Source organism: Stomoxys calcitrans, chromosome 1, assembly GCF_963082655.1.
Source record: "Stomoxys calcitrans chromosome 1, idStoCalc2.1, whole genome shotgun sequence".
NCBI lineage: Eukaryota > Metazoa > Arthropoda > Insecta > Diptera > Muscidae > Stomoxys > Stomoxys calcitrans.
In genome coordinates this window covers 167,838,049-167,855,808 of record NC_081552.1, presented here as the reverse complement: position 1 = coordinate 167,855,808, position 17,760 = coordinate 167,838,049, and the positions used below count along the sequence as shown (strand labels likewise).

The 17,760-nt window shown below is 35.3% G+C and overlaps 1 protein-coding gene across 1 annotated transcript; it reads left to right on the top strand.

Annotated features, from left to right (window-relative positions):
* Window positions 1-6,188: 6,188 nt before the first annotated feature.
* Window positions 6,189-7,040, top strand: LOC106093156 (trypsin alpha-3-like). The gene has a single exon (XM_013260173.2). It carries the CDS (start codon window positions 6,189-6,191, stop codon window positions 7,038-7,040), a length of 852 nt encoding a protein of 283 aa, XP_013115627.2.
* The last annotated feature ends 10,720 nt before the right edge of the window (window positions 7,041-17,760 follow it).

Here is a 17,760-nt window from a genome sequence, read left to right as displayed (position 1 = left end):
CACTCTCTGTAGAGAACGAACACTACACCCGGTGGTAGGGTTAAATTTTTTTGGACAAACGAACACATAATTTCAATTTCTGTGCAACATGTCGAAAATATGCTACACTTTTTTGCAAATAAAATAATATTTTTTTTAATTAATACTACTTTGAAGCCACAATTTATTACACAATATAAAAGCTTTGGGTAATGTTTTCATGGGAACTAGTTATTTCTACTCCAAATTTTGCCCATGAACCTTCCACTAAGGACAACCAACCTCTGCGCTCCGGTGGCCTCTACTCCTAATGCAAATAAAAACCTACTTTTATTTATTCCCTTCATACCGGATACGTTGAGATTAATTTTCATAAAGCAGTAAAAAGAGAACTGTTTTTAAGAAATACATGACTCTTTCCAAATTTATATGTAATAAATTAAAGGTTATCGTATGGAAAATTTGTATGAAATTGGTATTAAATTGCAAAAGAAATTTCCTTTTAATAATGTTCAAAATATGCTGAAATGGAGTTCACTCGCATATACCTAAAATAAGGAATCGTGTTTACCAAACGGGACAAAAAAATCTTAAGCGCCAAATCATGGTAAATTTTTCCCTTCCCTTCCCTTTTTTTTGGAGTGTATGATACTTATTTGAGAATTTGATTAAATTTTAAAAAATTACGCTTACCCATTACTCGCATAAAATTGAGAGAGCATGACTCATTTTTGGGTCGTCTACGTTCTATATTGGGATGTGAGAATGGAAGGCCTTTATTTTTTGTCATTTCATGTCAATTTACAAGGAGTCGGAAATGCGTCTCACAAACAGTATTTTTAACTGTTTGGTTGCCAATTTTTAAAAGTCCAATCGACAAAAGCAAATGTTGTAATATTACTTCATAAAAGAAGGTAAGGAGCCGTAGCGTTTCGTTGCCATAATGTGTTGACTCTTGAAATAGACGACATATAAATCAAGCTCTGTGTGTTGTTTTACTACAAATAGGTATGGTTTATTAGTTTCTTCAATATTAATGGCGAAAACGTTACATATATACTCGTATATGGAGGTCATCCTTCTGATATAGCCGTCATATGCATAAATCAAGTTCCTGATTTGGCGTAGACATAAGGCCAACGGAAGATCAAAAGTACTACTATTTTAGCCTTTTTTAATTGTGAAAATTTTACTAATATATTGTTTTTAAAAGAATAGCTTTGGTATGGGCAGTGAAATGTTTTCTAAAACGAGTGACTAAAGGAAACCAGTGCAAACATAGCATAGAAAATAAGAAAAAAATGTAAATCAGTAAATCCCATATTCAAAATATGTGCTACTAAATTACAATACATTTACAAAACTCGTTTTTGAATTTCTTATTTCGGTGGAGCATTCTTTCTAAGTCCGTATCAACTAATTATGCATTAATATCCCATAAATTGAAATGAGAGGCAAGATGGAGAAACATATATAACCGAAGCCAAGCGTGTCTTCGGCTTAAATCTAATATTCAGCCGAAGACGAACGGCCTCATTCACAAAACTTTATGAAGCCTTCAAAAAGGTTTATTTGATATTTCTTTAAAGGAAATCTGTCAAATAAACCTATTTCAAATCTATATATTAAGTTTTGTAAGTAACAAGCCTTTACTATGTTCGATTTTCTCGATATTTTTCGCCAATTACTTTTTTTTAGATAATAGATTTTAAAGCAACAAAACAACTTGCTGATTTCATTCAAAGGACATTCCCTCATCGCGAAAAAATGGGGTTTCAACGGTGAAAAACTAACATGGTACCAGCCATAAGGCCGGAAGTCTATAAGACAATTAAATATTAGTATTACCGATGAAATACACGAATTCTTTAAAACCATGAATATTCGATATGTGTATGTATTTCTAATATTAACAATTACCTATCTTCTATATCCACATATGGACCGAGTTAGACCCTTTGTGAATTTGTACTGGGAGGTTCAATTATTCTAAATACCATCGATCTTAAGAAGTTTAACCAGCAGATACAATAGAAGATAAATGACAGCTACACCGAAATATCCAATACCCCAACATCCAATAATAGTTGTGAATGTACCAAAACGGTTTGGGTGTCAAGATGTCCAGTGCAAGTTAGGGTTATAAAATAAGGGATAGGAAAGGTGGCACATATCTAAATTAAGTTAGATAGCTGGACAAACCATATAAACGCTGTCGTATGACAGAACTATTCAAAACTTCGTGCCTTATGGATAACGCAATCACATTCTCCACTAAACATTCGTAAAACGTACTTAGTGCCAGGTTTATTGTACGGCTGCGAACTGTTTGCTAATTGTGATTCGTTGAGCCGTCATAAATTGAACGTGGTTTTTAACAGAGTAATACGTTATGCATATGGTTTAAGAAAAATTTAGAAGAAAATTAGCAGATATCTGAAAATTAGATTCCATGTCTGACTCAACAGATTGTTGATGAAAATACGAAATAGAGAAGGAGAAAGAACAGATCCCTTAGATACACCTGTGGCCAATTTATGCTCAGCAGCTAGGTCTAAATGGTAGATATATCGAGACATGGTCTTATTTAGACTGGATTTGGCGTGGATGTTAGGAGTCTAATACCACTCCACACACCGACGAATGAACTCAAGAAGTCTAAGGATCTATGTTCATGGCAGCTAAATTCAAATTACTTCAGATTTGGAGTATATAGGGTCAAACATAGGCTTTAAAAGAGAAAAAAAAATCATAAGAAGACCTGTATTTATAGCAGTTACATAAAAATGGTCTCTGTGCCCAATTTTGCCAAATCTGGTAAAAATACGCCTTTTGTGAACTGAAGAAGTTCTGATGATCGGTTGATGTCAAAGGCCTGCATTCGCCATTCATTGGTGACTGTTTTTGCTGAACTTGTGAAAGTTGAACCCACAAGTAAGTCGCTGTTGAGTAGATAATTTTGAAAAACAACCACCATTCAGTTCTTGGGAGTATTTTTTATTACGAATTCATCGCCACTACAATGAAATATGAGAAATTACTTGCTGTACACTGAGTCATATGAAAGTGCCTCGCTGTCATTTTCAAAAGATCAACTGATCACACAAATCGTTTGTAAACTGTTTGTTTTCTCATATAAAAAAACTAGGCGTATGTGTGAGTGTGTGTTTACCCATGCTTTTGTCAAATGACCCACGTTGCCTTTGTCCTTATTTCGGACTACGAAAGCAGACGACAAGAAAAATACTTTATCTGAATGTAAAAAATATACCCGAATACATGAATTGTACAACGTGCACTCACTGAAATCTGAATAAATCTTTCTTTTTGCGTTCACTCATCTCGTTTTCTTGGTTTCCTGTTATCTGTTTTACTCAGTTCTCAATTGTCTCATATAATGTTGAAATACTATATGATTACCAGTGTGTCATGAAAGTAGAAATGAATGGTGTTGATTGATATCAAGACATGGCTTACCTTCGAACTTTATCTGCCCAAAGTAAAAATACCTACTTAAAACAACCATCTTTCAATTTTTTAAAAAATCGGAATTTTTAGAGTAAAAATCAGAAATAGGCACCTTGCTATTTTTGAAGCTAAAAATCGGCAAAATGTCGAAAAATCGGCAAATCTGGCAGCCCTTCGATTCACTGCTTTAGATAAGAGCCTTGCAATTTCTTCACAAAGTTATTATCAAAGCAAAACCAAAATATTTTTTTGATAGAATTATGTTTACGAGATCCAACAGAGGAAGTAGGATTATACCTTTTAGCAGGAGGTGTCTGGTTTCTGAAAGACAATTTTTTTGGCATGTCATTGGAACTCTCTTCCATTTGATTGGCAATGATCAACAATGTATATACATTTAAAAAGAGACTTGAAAACAAATGTTCATAACTTCCAATGCTATTGTTTTGAATAATCAAATATTTCTATACCCACCCCATAGGATATGAGGTATATTCATTTAGTCATTCCGTTTGCAACACATCGAAATATCCTTTTCCGACCCTGCAAAGTATATATATTTCGGATCGTCGTACAATTCTAAAGCGATTTAACGATGTCCGTGTGTCTGTCCGTCCATCTATTGTAAACACTCTACAGTCTTCAACAATTGAGATAACAGAAATTTGGCATAGATACGTTTTTGGGCTGCACGCAGGTTAAGTTTTTAAACCCAATCCAAACCATATTTGGATATAGCTGCCATATAGACCGATCTGCCAATAAAGGCTCCGATTTCGCTGAAATCTGAAACATTGAGTTGATTTAGGCTTCTCGACATCCAACTCAAACATGGTTAAGATCCAACCATATATGGTTAAGATCGGATAGATATAGCCATATAGACCGATCTGCGATAGAGGATCTGAAGCCAATTAAAGCTGCTTTTATTATCCGATTTCGCTATTATTTGAAATAGTGACTTGTTGTAAGCCTCCCGACATTGGACCGAAATATGGTTTAGATCGGACTATATCTAGCCATATAGATCGGCTTAGATCGGATTTAGATAGAGCTGTCATATAGACCGATCTGCCGGTAAAGGGTCTGAAGCTCATTTTATGGGCTGAAAATCGAAATATTGAGTTATTTTAAGCGTCCCAATACCCGGTCAACATATGGTTCAGATCGGACTATATTTAGGTATAGCTGGAATATAGACCGATCTGCCGGTTAAGGGTCTGAAGCCCAAAAAAGCAAAATTAATTATCCGACTTTCTTGAAGTTTGAAATAGTAAGGTGTTTTATCTCCGCGGCAAGGGGTCTTATAAATATGCTGGTAAAGGGCCTTTAACCCATAAAAGACGAATTTATTACCTGATTTATTTGAAATTAAAAACATTGAGTAGGACCTTATTTAGATATAGCTGCCGTATATACCGATCTGCCAATTCAAGGTCTTAAATCAATAAATTGCGCTTTTTTGTTTGTTTTATTTGAATTCCCGTAGACAAGTCCAGGAAGGCCTCATATTCCAGTACAGGAGTTTTAGATCAAGATAAAATGTTTAAACTTTATATATAACGTAAGTTACATAAAAAGTACTTAAAAGCTATTATTGACAATAATTTCATACACTAAATCGAAGAAAATATTATTTACATTTAGATCAATTTAAAATTTTAGTTTACCTTTGAAACAATTAAAAATTTGCATTGCCTGATGTTGCTGATATTTAAAACTGGGGTTTGTATAAGGTTTCTCGGTATTCTAGCCAAATATGATCCAAATCGGTCCATATTGGGATTTGATTATGGATATGGTAGTAGAGTTAAACCCACCATCATGGTGGCTATCCAAAATGCGGCACGGCCGAACATAATCCTTTTTTGCTTGCTTTATTTTATTATTTATTAAATTTCGAACTTACCCGTCTTTGACTAATATCTACTAAAGTTTTGCCCATTTTTTTATACCCACCACCATAAAATAGAAGTATAGGAATTTAATCATTCCGTTTGTAACTTCTCGAAAAATTGGACTGCGATCCTATAAGAAATATATATTGTTGATTGTCTTGACATTCTAAGTCGATTTAGCCATGTCTGGTCGTACATCTGTGGAAATAACGTTAACGGTCAAACGCGTAAAGATAGCCACTCGAAATTTTGCACAGATATCGATGTAGGTCGTTGGGAATATCAGTGTACAATTAGATAAAACTCCCATTTAAAGAAGTCCTTCGACTTGGCCTCTTGAGACCATAGAAGCCTCAATTTGTATCCGATTGGGCTGCATTTTTTCATATAATGTTCTGTTATGGCTCCCAAATCTTATCAAGTATGGCCCAAATCGGTGTAAAACCTGATATAGGTCTCATATAAACCGATCTCCCGATTTTACATCTTGAGTAAGTATGGTCCAAATCGGGGTATGACCTGATACATCTCCTATATAAACCTATATCCCGCGTTGACTTCTTGAGCAGATCTCCCGATTTGCTTTCTATTTTTGCCTGATTTAGCTAAAATTGGGTAAGTAAAGTACAACTTAAATTGGGTCGTTTTGTGTAAACTTTTAGCAGAATGCATGGTGGTTTGTTCCCAAGAATCCGTTCGGCCGAACTTTTACTTGTTTATTTTTTAATTTCCATTAATAAATTTTGGCCGAAACCAAGTGTACAATTCGGTGTGACGTTATTTAAAATCGCTGCCAACGTAACATTTTAAAATTATTTGTTAAGTTGTCGTTACATCTTCAAGATGAAACTGTCGTCTCTCGCTTGCATCTTTGGAATTTTTCTTTCAATTCGTACCGGCTCCACTCAACTACGGAATATCACTTTGTTCGAACAAGGCATAGACGACTTGGATTACTTCGATCCGTTACTGTACAATGAAAATAGTGATAACACAACACGCATTGTTGGAGGAAAACCTATAAGAATACGACAGGTGCCCTGGCAAATAGCTTTGTACGACAGTGGTTACTTCATTTGCGGCGGATCCATAATTAGCAGACATTGGGTGTTAACTGCTGCTCATTGTGTTGAATGGGGAGGCAGTTTCGCTGTACGTGCCGGTTCGCCTCTTTTAGGTCGTGGTGGCCAAATAAGACGGGCACGCGTAGTCATCATGCATTCCGAATATAATTCATACACAGCAAATCTGGATATAGCCATGCTTCGGGTTCGCGAACGATTTAGATTTACGGAATTTGTGAAACCTGTGAAACTTGCACTTTACAATAGAGTTTTACCTAAAAGATTGTTTGTCAGTGGCTGGGGTACTCGAAGAGAAGGAGGATCTGCCTCTAATCAGCTTAGAGGCGTAACGCTTGATAGACTTGTGCGCCAAAAATGCAGAGAACAATACGCCAATGATATTTACATCACTAAATACATGGTGTGTGCTTCTACCCCAGGAAAGGATTCGTGCCAAGGCGATTCGGGTGGGCCATTGGTGAGTGGTCGAATTCAATATGGGATTGTCTCCTTTGGCATTGGATGTGCGCGTCCCAGATATCCAGGTGTCTATACAAATATTCGAAGATTAAATCAATGGATTAGAATTGTCATTAGGCGTTGGGGTGGACAAATGCCAACTTTTGTTTGATGTCATAGACGGTGATAATCCTAATGTTATTAATATACCTACATTCATATTTATAAGAATAAAAAAATTGTAATGCCAAGTTCCAACGCTCAATGGCAATGAAAAAATTAATTTATCGCATTTGTAGTCCAATTGTTTTTGACCTACATAATTGTGTAGTGACGACTTGTGCCTCAACAAATAGCATTTCGATGTATTGTTCCAAAACTCTTTCCTACTCGTTGCAATTATTACGGTTAAGCAGTTATTATTAATTATTATAAGATGAGGAAAGGATCTCATAATTCTGACACGATATAAATGAAAAATGACATATCTACATTTACATACAATAACTCAAGTTTAATGGTTTAAAGTGCATAAAATATTTAATGTCAAGTTTAAGTTTAAGTTCTTATTGAAAAAATCTAGTTACGAGTGTTAACACATGTGCTGAAAAGTCCATAGGATAATAAATAAATTGCACCACAATCTTCAAGTCTATAATTATTTTAGAAATATGCCTGTAAGTTTTATTTTGTTCTTTGATTTGCATCCAGCTTAGACCAATGGGTTTTTGTTTATATTGAGAATAGAAAAGAGCAATAAAAAAACCCTTTAAAAAGTTTAGGAAAAATATTGTGCAAAATGCATTGAACAGGCTACAGTGATCGCGATTTCGGTCTTACTACGGGCCTCTTCGAACTAAAAGATTACAAGCTTCCACCTACATACTAATGTCAAAGGATGGGCGAGTAGAATAATGGTTTCAATTCAAAGTGTTTATTAATTCAAATAAGTGTACTGTGTGTTTTCAATAAAGAAAAAATAAAAACAAGTAAAAGCGTGCTAAGTTCGGCCGGGCCGAATCTTATATACCCTCCACCATGGATCGCATTTGTCGAGTTCTTTTCATGGCATCTCTTCTTAGGCAAAAAAGGATATTAGAAAAGAGTTGCTCTGCTATTAAAACGATATCAAGATATGGTCCGGTTCGGACCACAATTAAATTATATGTTGGAGACCTGTGTAAAATTTCAGCCAATTCGTATAAAAATTGCGCCCATTGGGGCTCACGAAGTAAAATAGAGAGAACGATTTATATGGGATCTATATCGGGCTATAGACCGATTCAGACCATAATAAACACGTTTGTTGATGGTCATGAGAGGATCCGTCGTACAAAATTTCAGGCATATCGGATAATAATTGCGACCTCTAGGGGTCAAGAAGTAGAGATCCCAGATCGGTTTATATGGCAGCTATATCAGATTTGAACCTTATTTGACACAGTTGTTGAAAGTTAAAATAAAATATGTCATGCAAAATTTCAGCCAAATCGGATAGGAATTGCGCCCTCTAGAAGCTCAAGAAGTCAAATCCCTAGATCTGTTTATATGACAGCTATATCAGGTTATGAACCGATTTCAAAAATACTTGGCACAGTTGTTAGATATCATAACGAAATACTTCGTGCAAAAATTCATTCAAATCGGATAAGAATTGTGCCCTCTAGAGGCTCAAGAAGTCAAGACCCAAGATCGGTTTATATGGCAGCTATATCAGGTTATGGACCGATTTAAACCATACTTGGTACAGTTGTTGGGTATCATAACAAAACACGTCGTGCGAAATTCCATTCCAATCGGATAAGAATTGCGCACTGTAGAGGCTCAAGAAGTCAAGACCCAAGATCGGTTTCTATGACAGCTATATCAGGTTATGGGCCAAATTGAACCATACTTGGCACAGTTGTTGGATATCATAACAAAACACGTCGTGCAAAATTTCATTCTGATCGGATAAGAATTGCGCACGTTAGAGGCTCAAGAAGTCAAGACCCAAGATCGGTTTATATGGCAGCTATATCAGGTTATGGACCGATTTGAACTATACTTGGCACAGTTGTTGGATATCATAACAAAACACGTCGTGCAAAATTTCATTCCAATCGGATAAGAATTGCGCACTCTAGAGGCTCAAGAAGTCAAGACCCAAGATCGGTTTATATGGCAGCTATATCAGGTTATAGACCGATTTGAACCATACTTGGCACAGTTGTTGGATATCATAACAAAACACGTCGTGCAAAATTTCATTCTGATCGGATAAGAATTGCGCACGTTAGAGGCTCAAGAAGTCAAGACCTAAGATCGGTTTATATGGCAGCTATATCAGGTTATGGACCGATTTGAACTATACTTGGCACAGTTGTTGGATATCATAACAAAACACGTCGTGCAAAATTTCATTCTGATCGGATAAGAATTGCGCACGTTAGAGGCTCAAGAAGTCAAGACCCAAGATCGGTTTATATGGCAGCTATATCAAAACATGGACCGATATGGCCCATTTACAATACCAACCGACCTACACTTATAAGAAGTATTTGTGCAAAATTTCAAGCGGCTAGCTTTACTCCTTCGGAAGTTTGCGTGCTTTCGACAGACAGACGGACGGACGGACAGACGGACGGACATGGCTAGATCGACATAAAATGTCACGACGATCAAGAATATATATACTTTATGGGGTCTCAGACGAATATTTCGAGTAGTTACAAACAGAATGACGAAATTAGTATACCCCCCATCTTATGGTGGAGGGTATAAAAATAGTATGGCACAGCTCGGTTGAGATGAATCTCCGTTAACGACCAAGACAATACTCCCTGCTGCACTCATCTTCATAGGATTGGTAGCTGTCCAGAGTTGCCGTTATATGTTATTCATAAGGGTAGCCATAATAATAAAAAAGGATGACAATTCGGCCAACCTGATAATGAGTCATCCTCGAGTTACAAGGGCTCTTTGGAATGGTCCTCATGATGACCATCTTCTTCGTAACAAGCATTCGAAACAAGATTTCATGTAGCTTTTCACATAGGGCTTTATTCATCTGAACCAGAAATGTTGCCCTATCTTCTTAATGTTACCATCTTCTGGATGTCCAACTTCATTCAGACATTGTCGAACAATTGTCCAGCGCAAACCATTTTGAATGACCAACAGATTATTCTCTTCGCTGGTTCGTCTTCTTTTGTAGAGCCTGTGTGATTGAATGAGAAACTCAAGATGATGACTCAACTTTACCTCTAATTATAGCCATTATCTGCACAAGCTCAGGATCCTTTTTCTGCGTCGTGTTAATCCAGTCATCTATCGTGATGTCTATCTGCATCAGCTTGGTAGTTACATCTTGTGGGTCTGCTTCTTCTTCCACAGGGGCTCTACTTATCGCGTCAACATCTGTCATGAGTTTTCCCGGACGATAAAAAGAGTTAAAATCATATTCGAGCAGCTTTAACAGTTTAACGCGACATACGTGGAACCATCGTTGTTATGGTTTTCATACTCGAAATAGCATAACTATCAGTGTAAATAATAAAATGTTTTCCAAATAGATACATTCTGAATCAGTCGCGCAAGAACCTCCAATTCATATGCATGGTTATTCCTCTTCGAAGACCATCTGCCTATTTTAGTCGCATGTGTGGACTAAAATAGGCAGATGGTCTTCTCGATCCGTCATCTTCAACCTGGATGAGAATGCTACTTGCATCTGCGTGCAGTTCGTAGTCCTTGTTGACATCGTAAATACCTAAAACTGGTTCAATGGTTATCGTTCAAATCAAAATTCTAAAAGCATTAACACATTCATCTGGCCAATCGAATGAACATCATTATTAGTCAACCTGGTCAGTGAGGCGAACTTACGAAAATACCCAGTTAAGCCCAAAAATGTTCTAACTTCGCTCACATTCATCGGTGTTGGAAATTCATCAATCGCAATAGTTTTCAATCGGCCTGGTCGCATATTATCTTTGTCCACCCAAGAACGTTACGTTATCCTTCATGAAGAAACATATCCATTAATTTCCAAATTACGTAGGCCTTCCTCATAAATAACGGACGCAACAATAACTTCGTCGACATAGCTCACAACTTTATCCCTCATCTGCTCGACGAGCTTTATCATTCATTTTATAGACGCTATGTATATTAACTAAGTTAGTGCCGGAAAAAAATTCGACCATACATTACTTGGGACAGCAAAATACTATGAGCAAGACATTTCCTTGCAGAAGTAGGCAAATAGGTATTTTTTTAAGCATAAATTCTTCTCAAGCAGCTCCACACCCTTCAAGAAAGGAAATCGTGGTAAGGTTTTAATGTGAGTTTCGAATTGAGGAAAACGCCAAGACATTTTAATTTATGCATAAATTTAATCCGGACTACGTTTATCACAATATTCGAATCAAAGATGTTATGATCATAAGATCCAAGTATTGACTGTAAGGTGATTAACAGAGGTGCAATGCAATATCTGTCCAACTGATTAACCACGATAACCAACAAACAGACGAATAACATCATCATATCTATCAACATTCTTAGAATCTTAAACATAAAGGATGGTAGACTTAGGTAAAGTTAGGTTTAAGTGGCAGTCTGCCATCGGACTCACTTAGACGGTCGGACTCACAAATCAGACAGGTTGTCAAAGAATTTAGAACCTAAAGTAGAATTCCTTCTGACTGCTAGTGCGGGATACACACACAGAAGGTGTTTCATAGTCTCTACTTCTTCGATGTCCTCACAGCTTCTGCAAAAGTCGTTGCTGGCAACCTTCAGTCTGTCAGCATGTTTTCCGATTAAACAGTTGCCTGTCATGACGGACACAATGACTGAGACATCTGTTCTAGCCAATGACAGGAGCTGTATCAGGCCATATTTGACACATATGGAAGAAGCCGTTGTACAAAATTTCAGTCAAATCGAATAAGAATTGCGTCCTCTAGGGGCTTTAGAAATAGTATTGGGAGATCGGTTTATATGGGAGCTATATCAGGTTATGAACCAATTTGAACCAAACTTGGCACAGTTTTTCGAAGTCATAACAAAACACCTCATGCAAAATTTCAGTCAAATCGGATAAGAAGTGCGCCCTCTAGTTGCTCAAGAAGTCAAAATTCAAGATCGTTTATATAGCAGCTATATCAAAATGTGGACCGATATGGCCAATTTATAATCCCAACCGACACTAATTAGAAGTATTTATAAAAAATTTCAAGCGCCTAGCTTTACTCCTCTGAAAGTTTAGCGTGCTTTCGATAGCCCGACGTGGCTAGATCGACTTGAAATGTCATGACGAACAGGAATTTATATACTTTATGGGGTCTTAGACGAGTATTTCGAGGTGTTTCAAATGGAATGACGAAATAAGTGTGCCCCCATCCTACGCTGGAGGGTATATAAATGTGGATAGACATCGCAGATGGATACAAAAAAGAACAAAACGTACATGCTAACGTGGTGGACTTCATACCCACATTTCCTTAAAATATATGGTAATAAGCTGCCGGGATTATATTTGAACGTTAATTTTTTTAAACTGGTTATAAGAAAAAATTTTTAGGAAATTGCCATACGCACTTTAAGTATATGAATTAATTGCAATTTCTTTGAAAATAGGATATGTTCTCGTAGTTTAGCAAATTTTCATAAAAAAGGGAAATTTTCATAAAGCGTAAGAAATATGTTATAGCAATTTTGGTGAAATTTTTTACTACATAATACGACACCCTTCTTTTTCAGTGTACATCAAAAATATGATGGGTCTTTTGTGTGGTAGCCGATGCTGTGTTGGTGTATTCATATGAAAACCACTTCCAAGAATCAATTGCTGAATACAAAAAAAATGAGGTTGGTCACGAGGTTGGTTGGTTATTTTTTGTAATTATAAACATAAATAATCGAAATAAAACAAGAATAAATTTATGTTCAATGGAAGATTTTAATGAAATTTTTTTACCAAATTGTAATGAAATTTTTTCTAAAGACAAAATTTTAGCATGATATTTTTAAGACAAAACTTCATCACAATTTTTCCTAAAGACAAAATTTCAATAAAATTTTTTTAAAGATTACATTTTAATGACTTTTTTTGAGACAATAATATATCAATGAAAATTTTTCTAAAGACAAATTTTTGCATAGCTTACTTATATTGAAATTATTTTATAAATCTAAAATTTCAATAACATTTTTTGTGCCTGCTCATGGATTTTGCGACACTACATTTAGCCTTAACATTTTTAAATGAATTTTTTCTATGTAAGGATTAAATTTGAAAGCGATTTTTGAAATATTTTCTGAAGGCAAAATGTTGCTCAGGCATCCTCGAAATTATTTTTTCTCAAAGAAAGATTTTAATAAATTTCAATAACATCTTTTCAAGCAAAAACATTTTCCTAAAATTTTTTCTATAAAAAATTTTCGATAAATATTTTTTAAGACAAAATATTAACCCGCTTGACCCTTGATTTCTTTGCCAATTTGTTGGAATTTCATATAATCATATTTTAGAGCATTAAAAAATCTTTTTATTTCCTAAGCCAATATTTAATAACCATTTAGAGAAGAAAATTAATTGCATTGACATTTTATTTATTTGACATTTATTTATTTTTTTAATATAGAAATCATCAAATGCAACAAAACACTAAAATGGATTCCAGAAATTTCACTCCTAATAATTTTGAGTAAAATTTTTGTTGGATATTTTTGGATGTAAAAAATTGCCGACATTCGACAGATAATTTCCCCCAAAACATGACCTTATACAACGGGAAAATTTGTTTTCACCTATTTTTAGTCGTCCACTTTCCATTCGCATTTGATAGGTTAATCAGATTTTCTTTAAAGGGCGAATCACCCAGATTATTTTACATTTTGAAATAGTTATTTCAGTGAAACCATTTAATTTTTTCCTTGGAATTTCACATACAGTATTTAAGGCAGTTGATACGGAGCTCGTAGTGAGTTAGGGTCGAAATCTATCAGTCAATAGCAAGCAGCGTTGATTCTAGTAGAAATGTACGCTTTGAGCGTAGTTTTGAACACAGTGAAATATTTTTTAAAAAATTTTAAAATTTACTTTTGATTGTCTTTTTACAATTTACAAAATCTTAATACCCACCTTAAGTAAGGAAATGTCAGCGGACTTTTATCTATAAGAGCAAGTTTTATATTGCACTTACGGTTGTCGCTAGGTCATTTGACATCAATTATTTATTTTTTTCATCTACCGAGACAAAACTAGTGGGCAAAGAAAGAAAAAAGTTTACAACTGTAATAACGTGGAAATCTATTAGTATTTCTGATTTCTAGCTCTACTACCTTTTCTTATTTTATCCCCAATAAATAAGGAAAACTTTAGAACTTATAAAGACATGATACAAATTATAGCCACATACGTCAATAGTTCAATGCAATTCAAATCTCGGACATCTTTTCCGTCAAAAACGGGATTTCGATCGATTTTAATAGAGTTCGGAGGAGAATTTAGCGGCTAGCGGCATCATTTAAGCAGAATGCAGATGACTCGTCGTAAAAAGTGGTCAAAATTTACTTTTTTGAAATATTGAACATTTGCGGTAAATATTTTCAATTTGTTTGCGTAAAATTTTATGGAAATCAAAGTCATTTAAAACCAATTGACCGACACAAACAATAATGTCTTAAAAACATAAAACTTGTTTGAGCGCAAAAGAAAAATTTTCATCAAAATACTGCAGCTGAATCCCCAAAGCTATCATCACAAAACTAAGATATTCACAAAGGGTTTGAAAGATTAGGATCGGCCTATAAACAGTGTGTTGGTAAGCAGTACAAAATTCAGCTCTGACTTTAACCAAATTTCGCCGCCGATGGGCCACTTCATGCACGCAAAATTTGAGGTATCTTTACCAATTTCACAGTAACAGAAGAATTTTGGCAATTTTCGATTTTGAAAAAGGTGTAGTCATCAGTAAAATGAAGTGTCATAAGAAAATACTTCCTGCCAAATTTCGAGAGAATCGGTTTACAAGTGAAAACATTATTGGAATATTAGTCCTAATCGGACGAACAAATATATGGGTGCTATATCCAAATCTGAACCGATTTTTTCCAATTTCAATAGGCTTCGTCTCTAGGCATATAAAATGTATGTGCCAAATTTAAAGACGATAGGATGAAAATTGCGGCCTGTAGTTTGTACACAAATTAACATGGACAGTCGGACATAACTAAATCGAATCAGAAAGTGATTCTGAGTCGATCGCTATACTTATCAATGGGCCTATCTCTCTTCCTTTTGTGTGTTACAAACAAAATGGTGGCGTAGGGTATAAAAAGTACGCAATTGTAGCACAAGGTTCAATTGTCGTTAATTTAATTAGTTAAAAAATTTGGTATTGTGTTTGTTCATATCAGAAAACTTATTTCTCTGGATGTAAAATTGCTAATGCAAATTTTACCCATGAACATTCCACTTAAGAGCAGGGGCAATCTTCTCACATATCAATGAGTGAGCCTCCTTTTTATAGCCGAGTCCGAACGGCGTGCCGCAGTGCGACACCTCTTTGGAGAGAAGTTTTACTTGGCATAGTTCCTCACCAATGTTACCAACATTAGGAGGGGAAAATTCTCTGGATGTAGAGTAGGTTAGTTAGCAGTCTGTCGGACTCACTTAGACAATTTTTTTTTACCTTGCAAACCATTTGAAAAGACAGACCAAAAATGAAACCATATCAAATAATCTGATAAGTTTAGCGTGAACATAAGCATCAACAATTTCTCTCTATCTAGTTATCGTTGGCCATAGCCTTTGTTTGATACCGTGATATATAGATGGATTCCAACTATTTTTTTGTGCAGAGTATCAAAGTTTTCTTTCTTCCCTGCCCTTGCGCGGACGATGTCCAGTCTCGAACATTTCAACATTTTAAAGAGATTTTATTATTTGAATATACATAAGTATAAGCAAAAAATTGAACAATCCACGTTTTCAAATAAAGAATAAATCGGACAAATTAGGACGATTAATCGTTTAATCGTACTCATCAAAAAGGGCGCAAATAATGTAACATTTATGATTTTTGGCAGTGCATGAATGCTTAATTTTTTCACAATAACAGTAAATATAATGTCAAATGAAATATTTTCGCTAGTGTTAATACAAGTAGGGGAAATAAAATGTATAAAAAGTAAAACTCTGGCTTTTGTTTTCACGTACTGTTTTTATGTTTTATGTAAAGAGTTTTAATCTTTTGTTTAAATAAATTACATAAAATGCAAAATATATTTTAAATTTGGGTTTTAACCGTCTAATCGGTTAATCGATTTCTTCCTTTTTCGATTAATGGTTATTTGAATAATGCAAAATAAATAAATGGAGACTCTAGTATCAACAAAGTACACCATAGTATCTGTTGGGACAAGGAGTGATTTCATCAAACAGTTGATAAAGTCAAGATCAGTATACCAGTGCTTACTGTTTTCAATTTCCAGCTTCCGTACAGTGTCAGATCGTACTTTTCTCGCCATTTTCAAGCGGGTGCGAACCTTTGCTGCTACAAGGTAATGATCCTCACATTGATTGTACATCTAACACGCTGGATTAATGCCTTCCATCTGTTATAACGTGTTAAATTTGGATCTTTATTTCTTGATCTGGCAACAACCATGTTGAAACCTGATGCTGCTAATTACCATGTTGTTCGCCGCAGCGAAATCTAGCACCCTCAACCTATTTACGTACGTTATCCCATGGCAGCCGGTTGTACGCACCGGATTGACCCGATGGAATCCTTAACAGACAAGGGACAGACAGTGTACGTGTTTGTCTTTTTTTCGTCATGGGAGAGGCACATCCCGGAGTGCCTTATCCGCACGCTTCTGGTCCATGCCGGGATTGAAAAGAATCCTGGACCCTGGTCCTGTTCGGTTTGCCAGACACACCACACAAGTCGGTGTTCAAAGTTCCAGCCTGTGTGGTGCTCATTGTTATCCCGTGTCGGCCGAGTGAACTTCATATATCGGTAAAAAAAATTATATGCTTGTTATGAGTTCAACAATACCTTGACAGTTGCGAATTTATTTTTACATAGAGGGTGTGCCAATTGGTAGCAATCTCCTTTGGTGAGATGTAAAAATGACGTAGAGGGTGTTTTTTTACAATGTTGAGAAAAAAATTATATCTTGCTGTGCCAAACGTTAACTTTCTCACTATACAAATTTTTTTTGACATTTCTGCCTGAACAGAAACAAACCAAGCTATTTTAAATCATCAAAATTTATCGATAATTACTCATAACTAGCCTAGAAGCAATTGTTTGGTAAACTTGCAATAAGAACAATTAAATGCTTGGGTATTGTTCACAGATAAAAGTCTCTTTGGATTAATGAATTTATTGTGCCAAGATTTTATAAACATGCAAATGTCTCAAATAAAAACATTTTGTTTTTCCAAATGGCAATGTGAAAAAATAAATATTTAACAAAATCATAAACAAATAAATATGTTTGTGTAAGCGGCTAGTAATCGCCGCTCGCAAATTTAATTAGATTTGCGTATCTATTCACAACTAGCAACATGAAACTCTTCTTTATAAACGTCAAAATTTGTCTTGCAAAATTATTCACCTCACTAAACGTCATATTTTGAAAAACCCTACAACTTTGCTTTCAATCGGCACAAAGCCATAGCATTAAACTCCCAAAAAAAAATTTTTTAACTGCACGTGGGTAAATGTCTTTAACTAAGATATATATGGTAACAAACTCTCTTTAACGATAAGCATTTTTCTGAGTGTAGCTCTTGCACACCCATACACTCGAAATTGCCACAGAATGTTTAGACTTCAGTTCTTTTTATTAAAATATACATAATATTGTCCAACATTTATGGATCTTTT

Bases quoted from the DNA above. Each gene is read 5' to 3' on its own strand.
- LOC106093156 (XM_013260173.2), top strand. From the start codon at position 6,189: ATGAAACTGTCGTCTCTCGCTTGCATCTTTGGAATTTTTCTTTCAATT.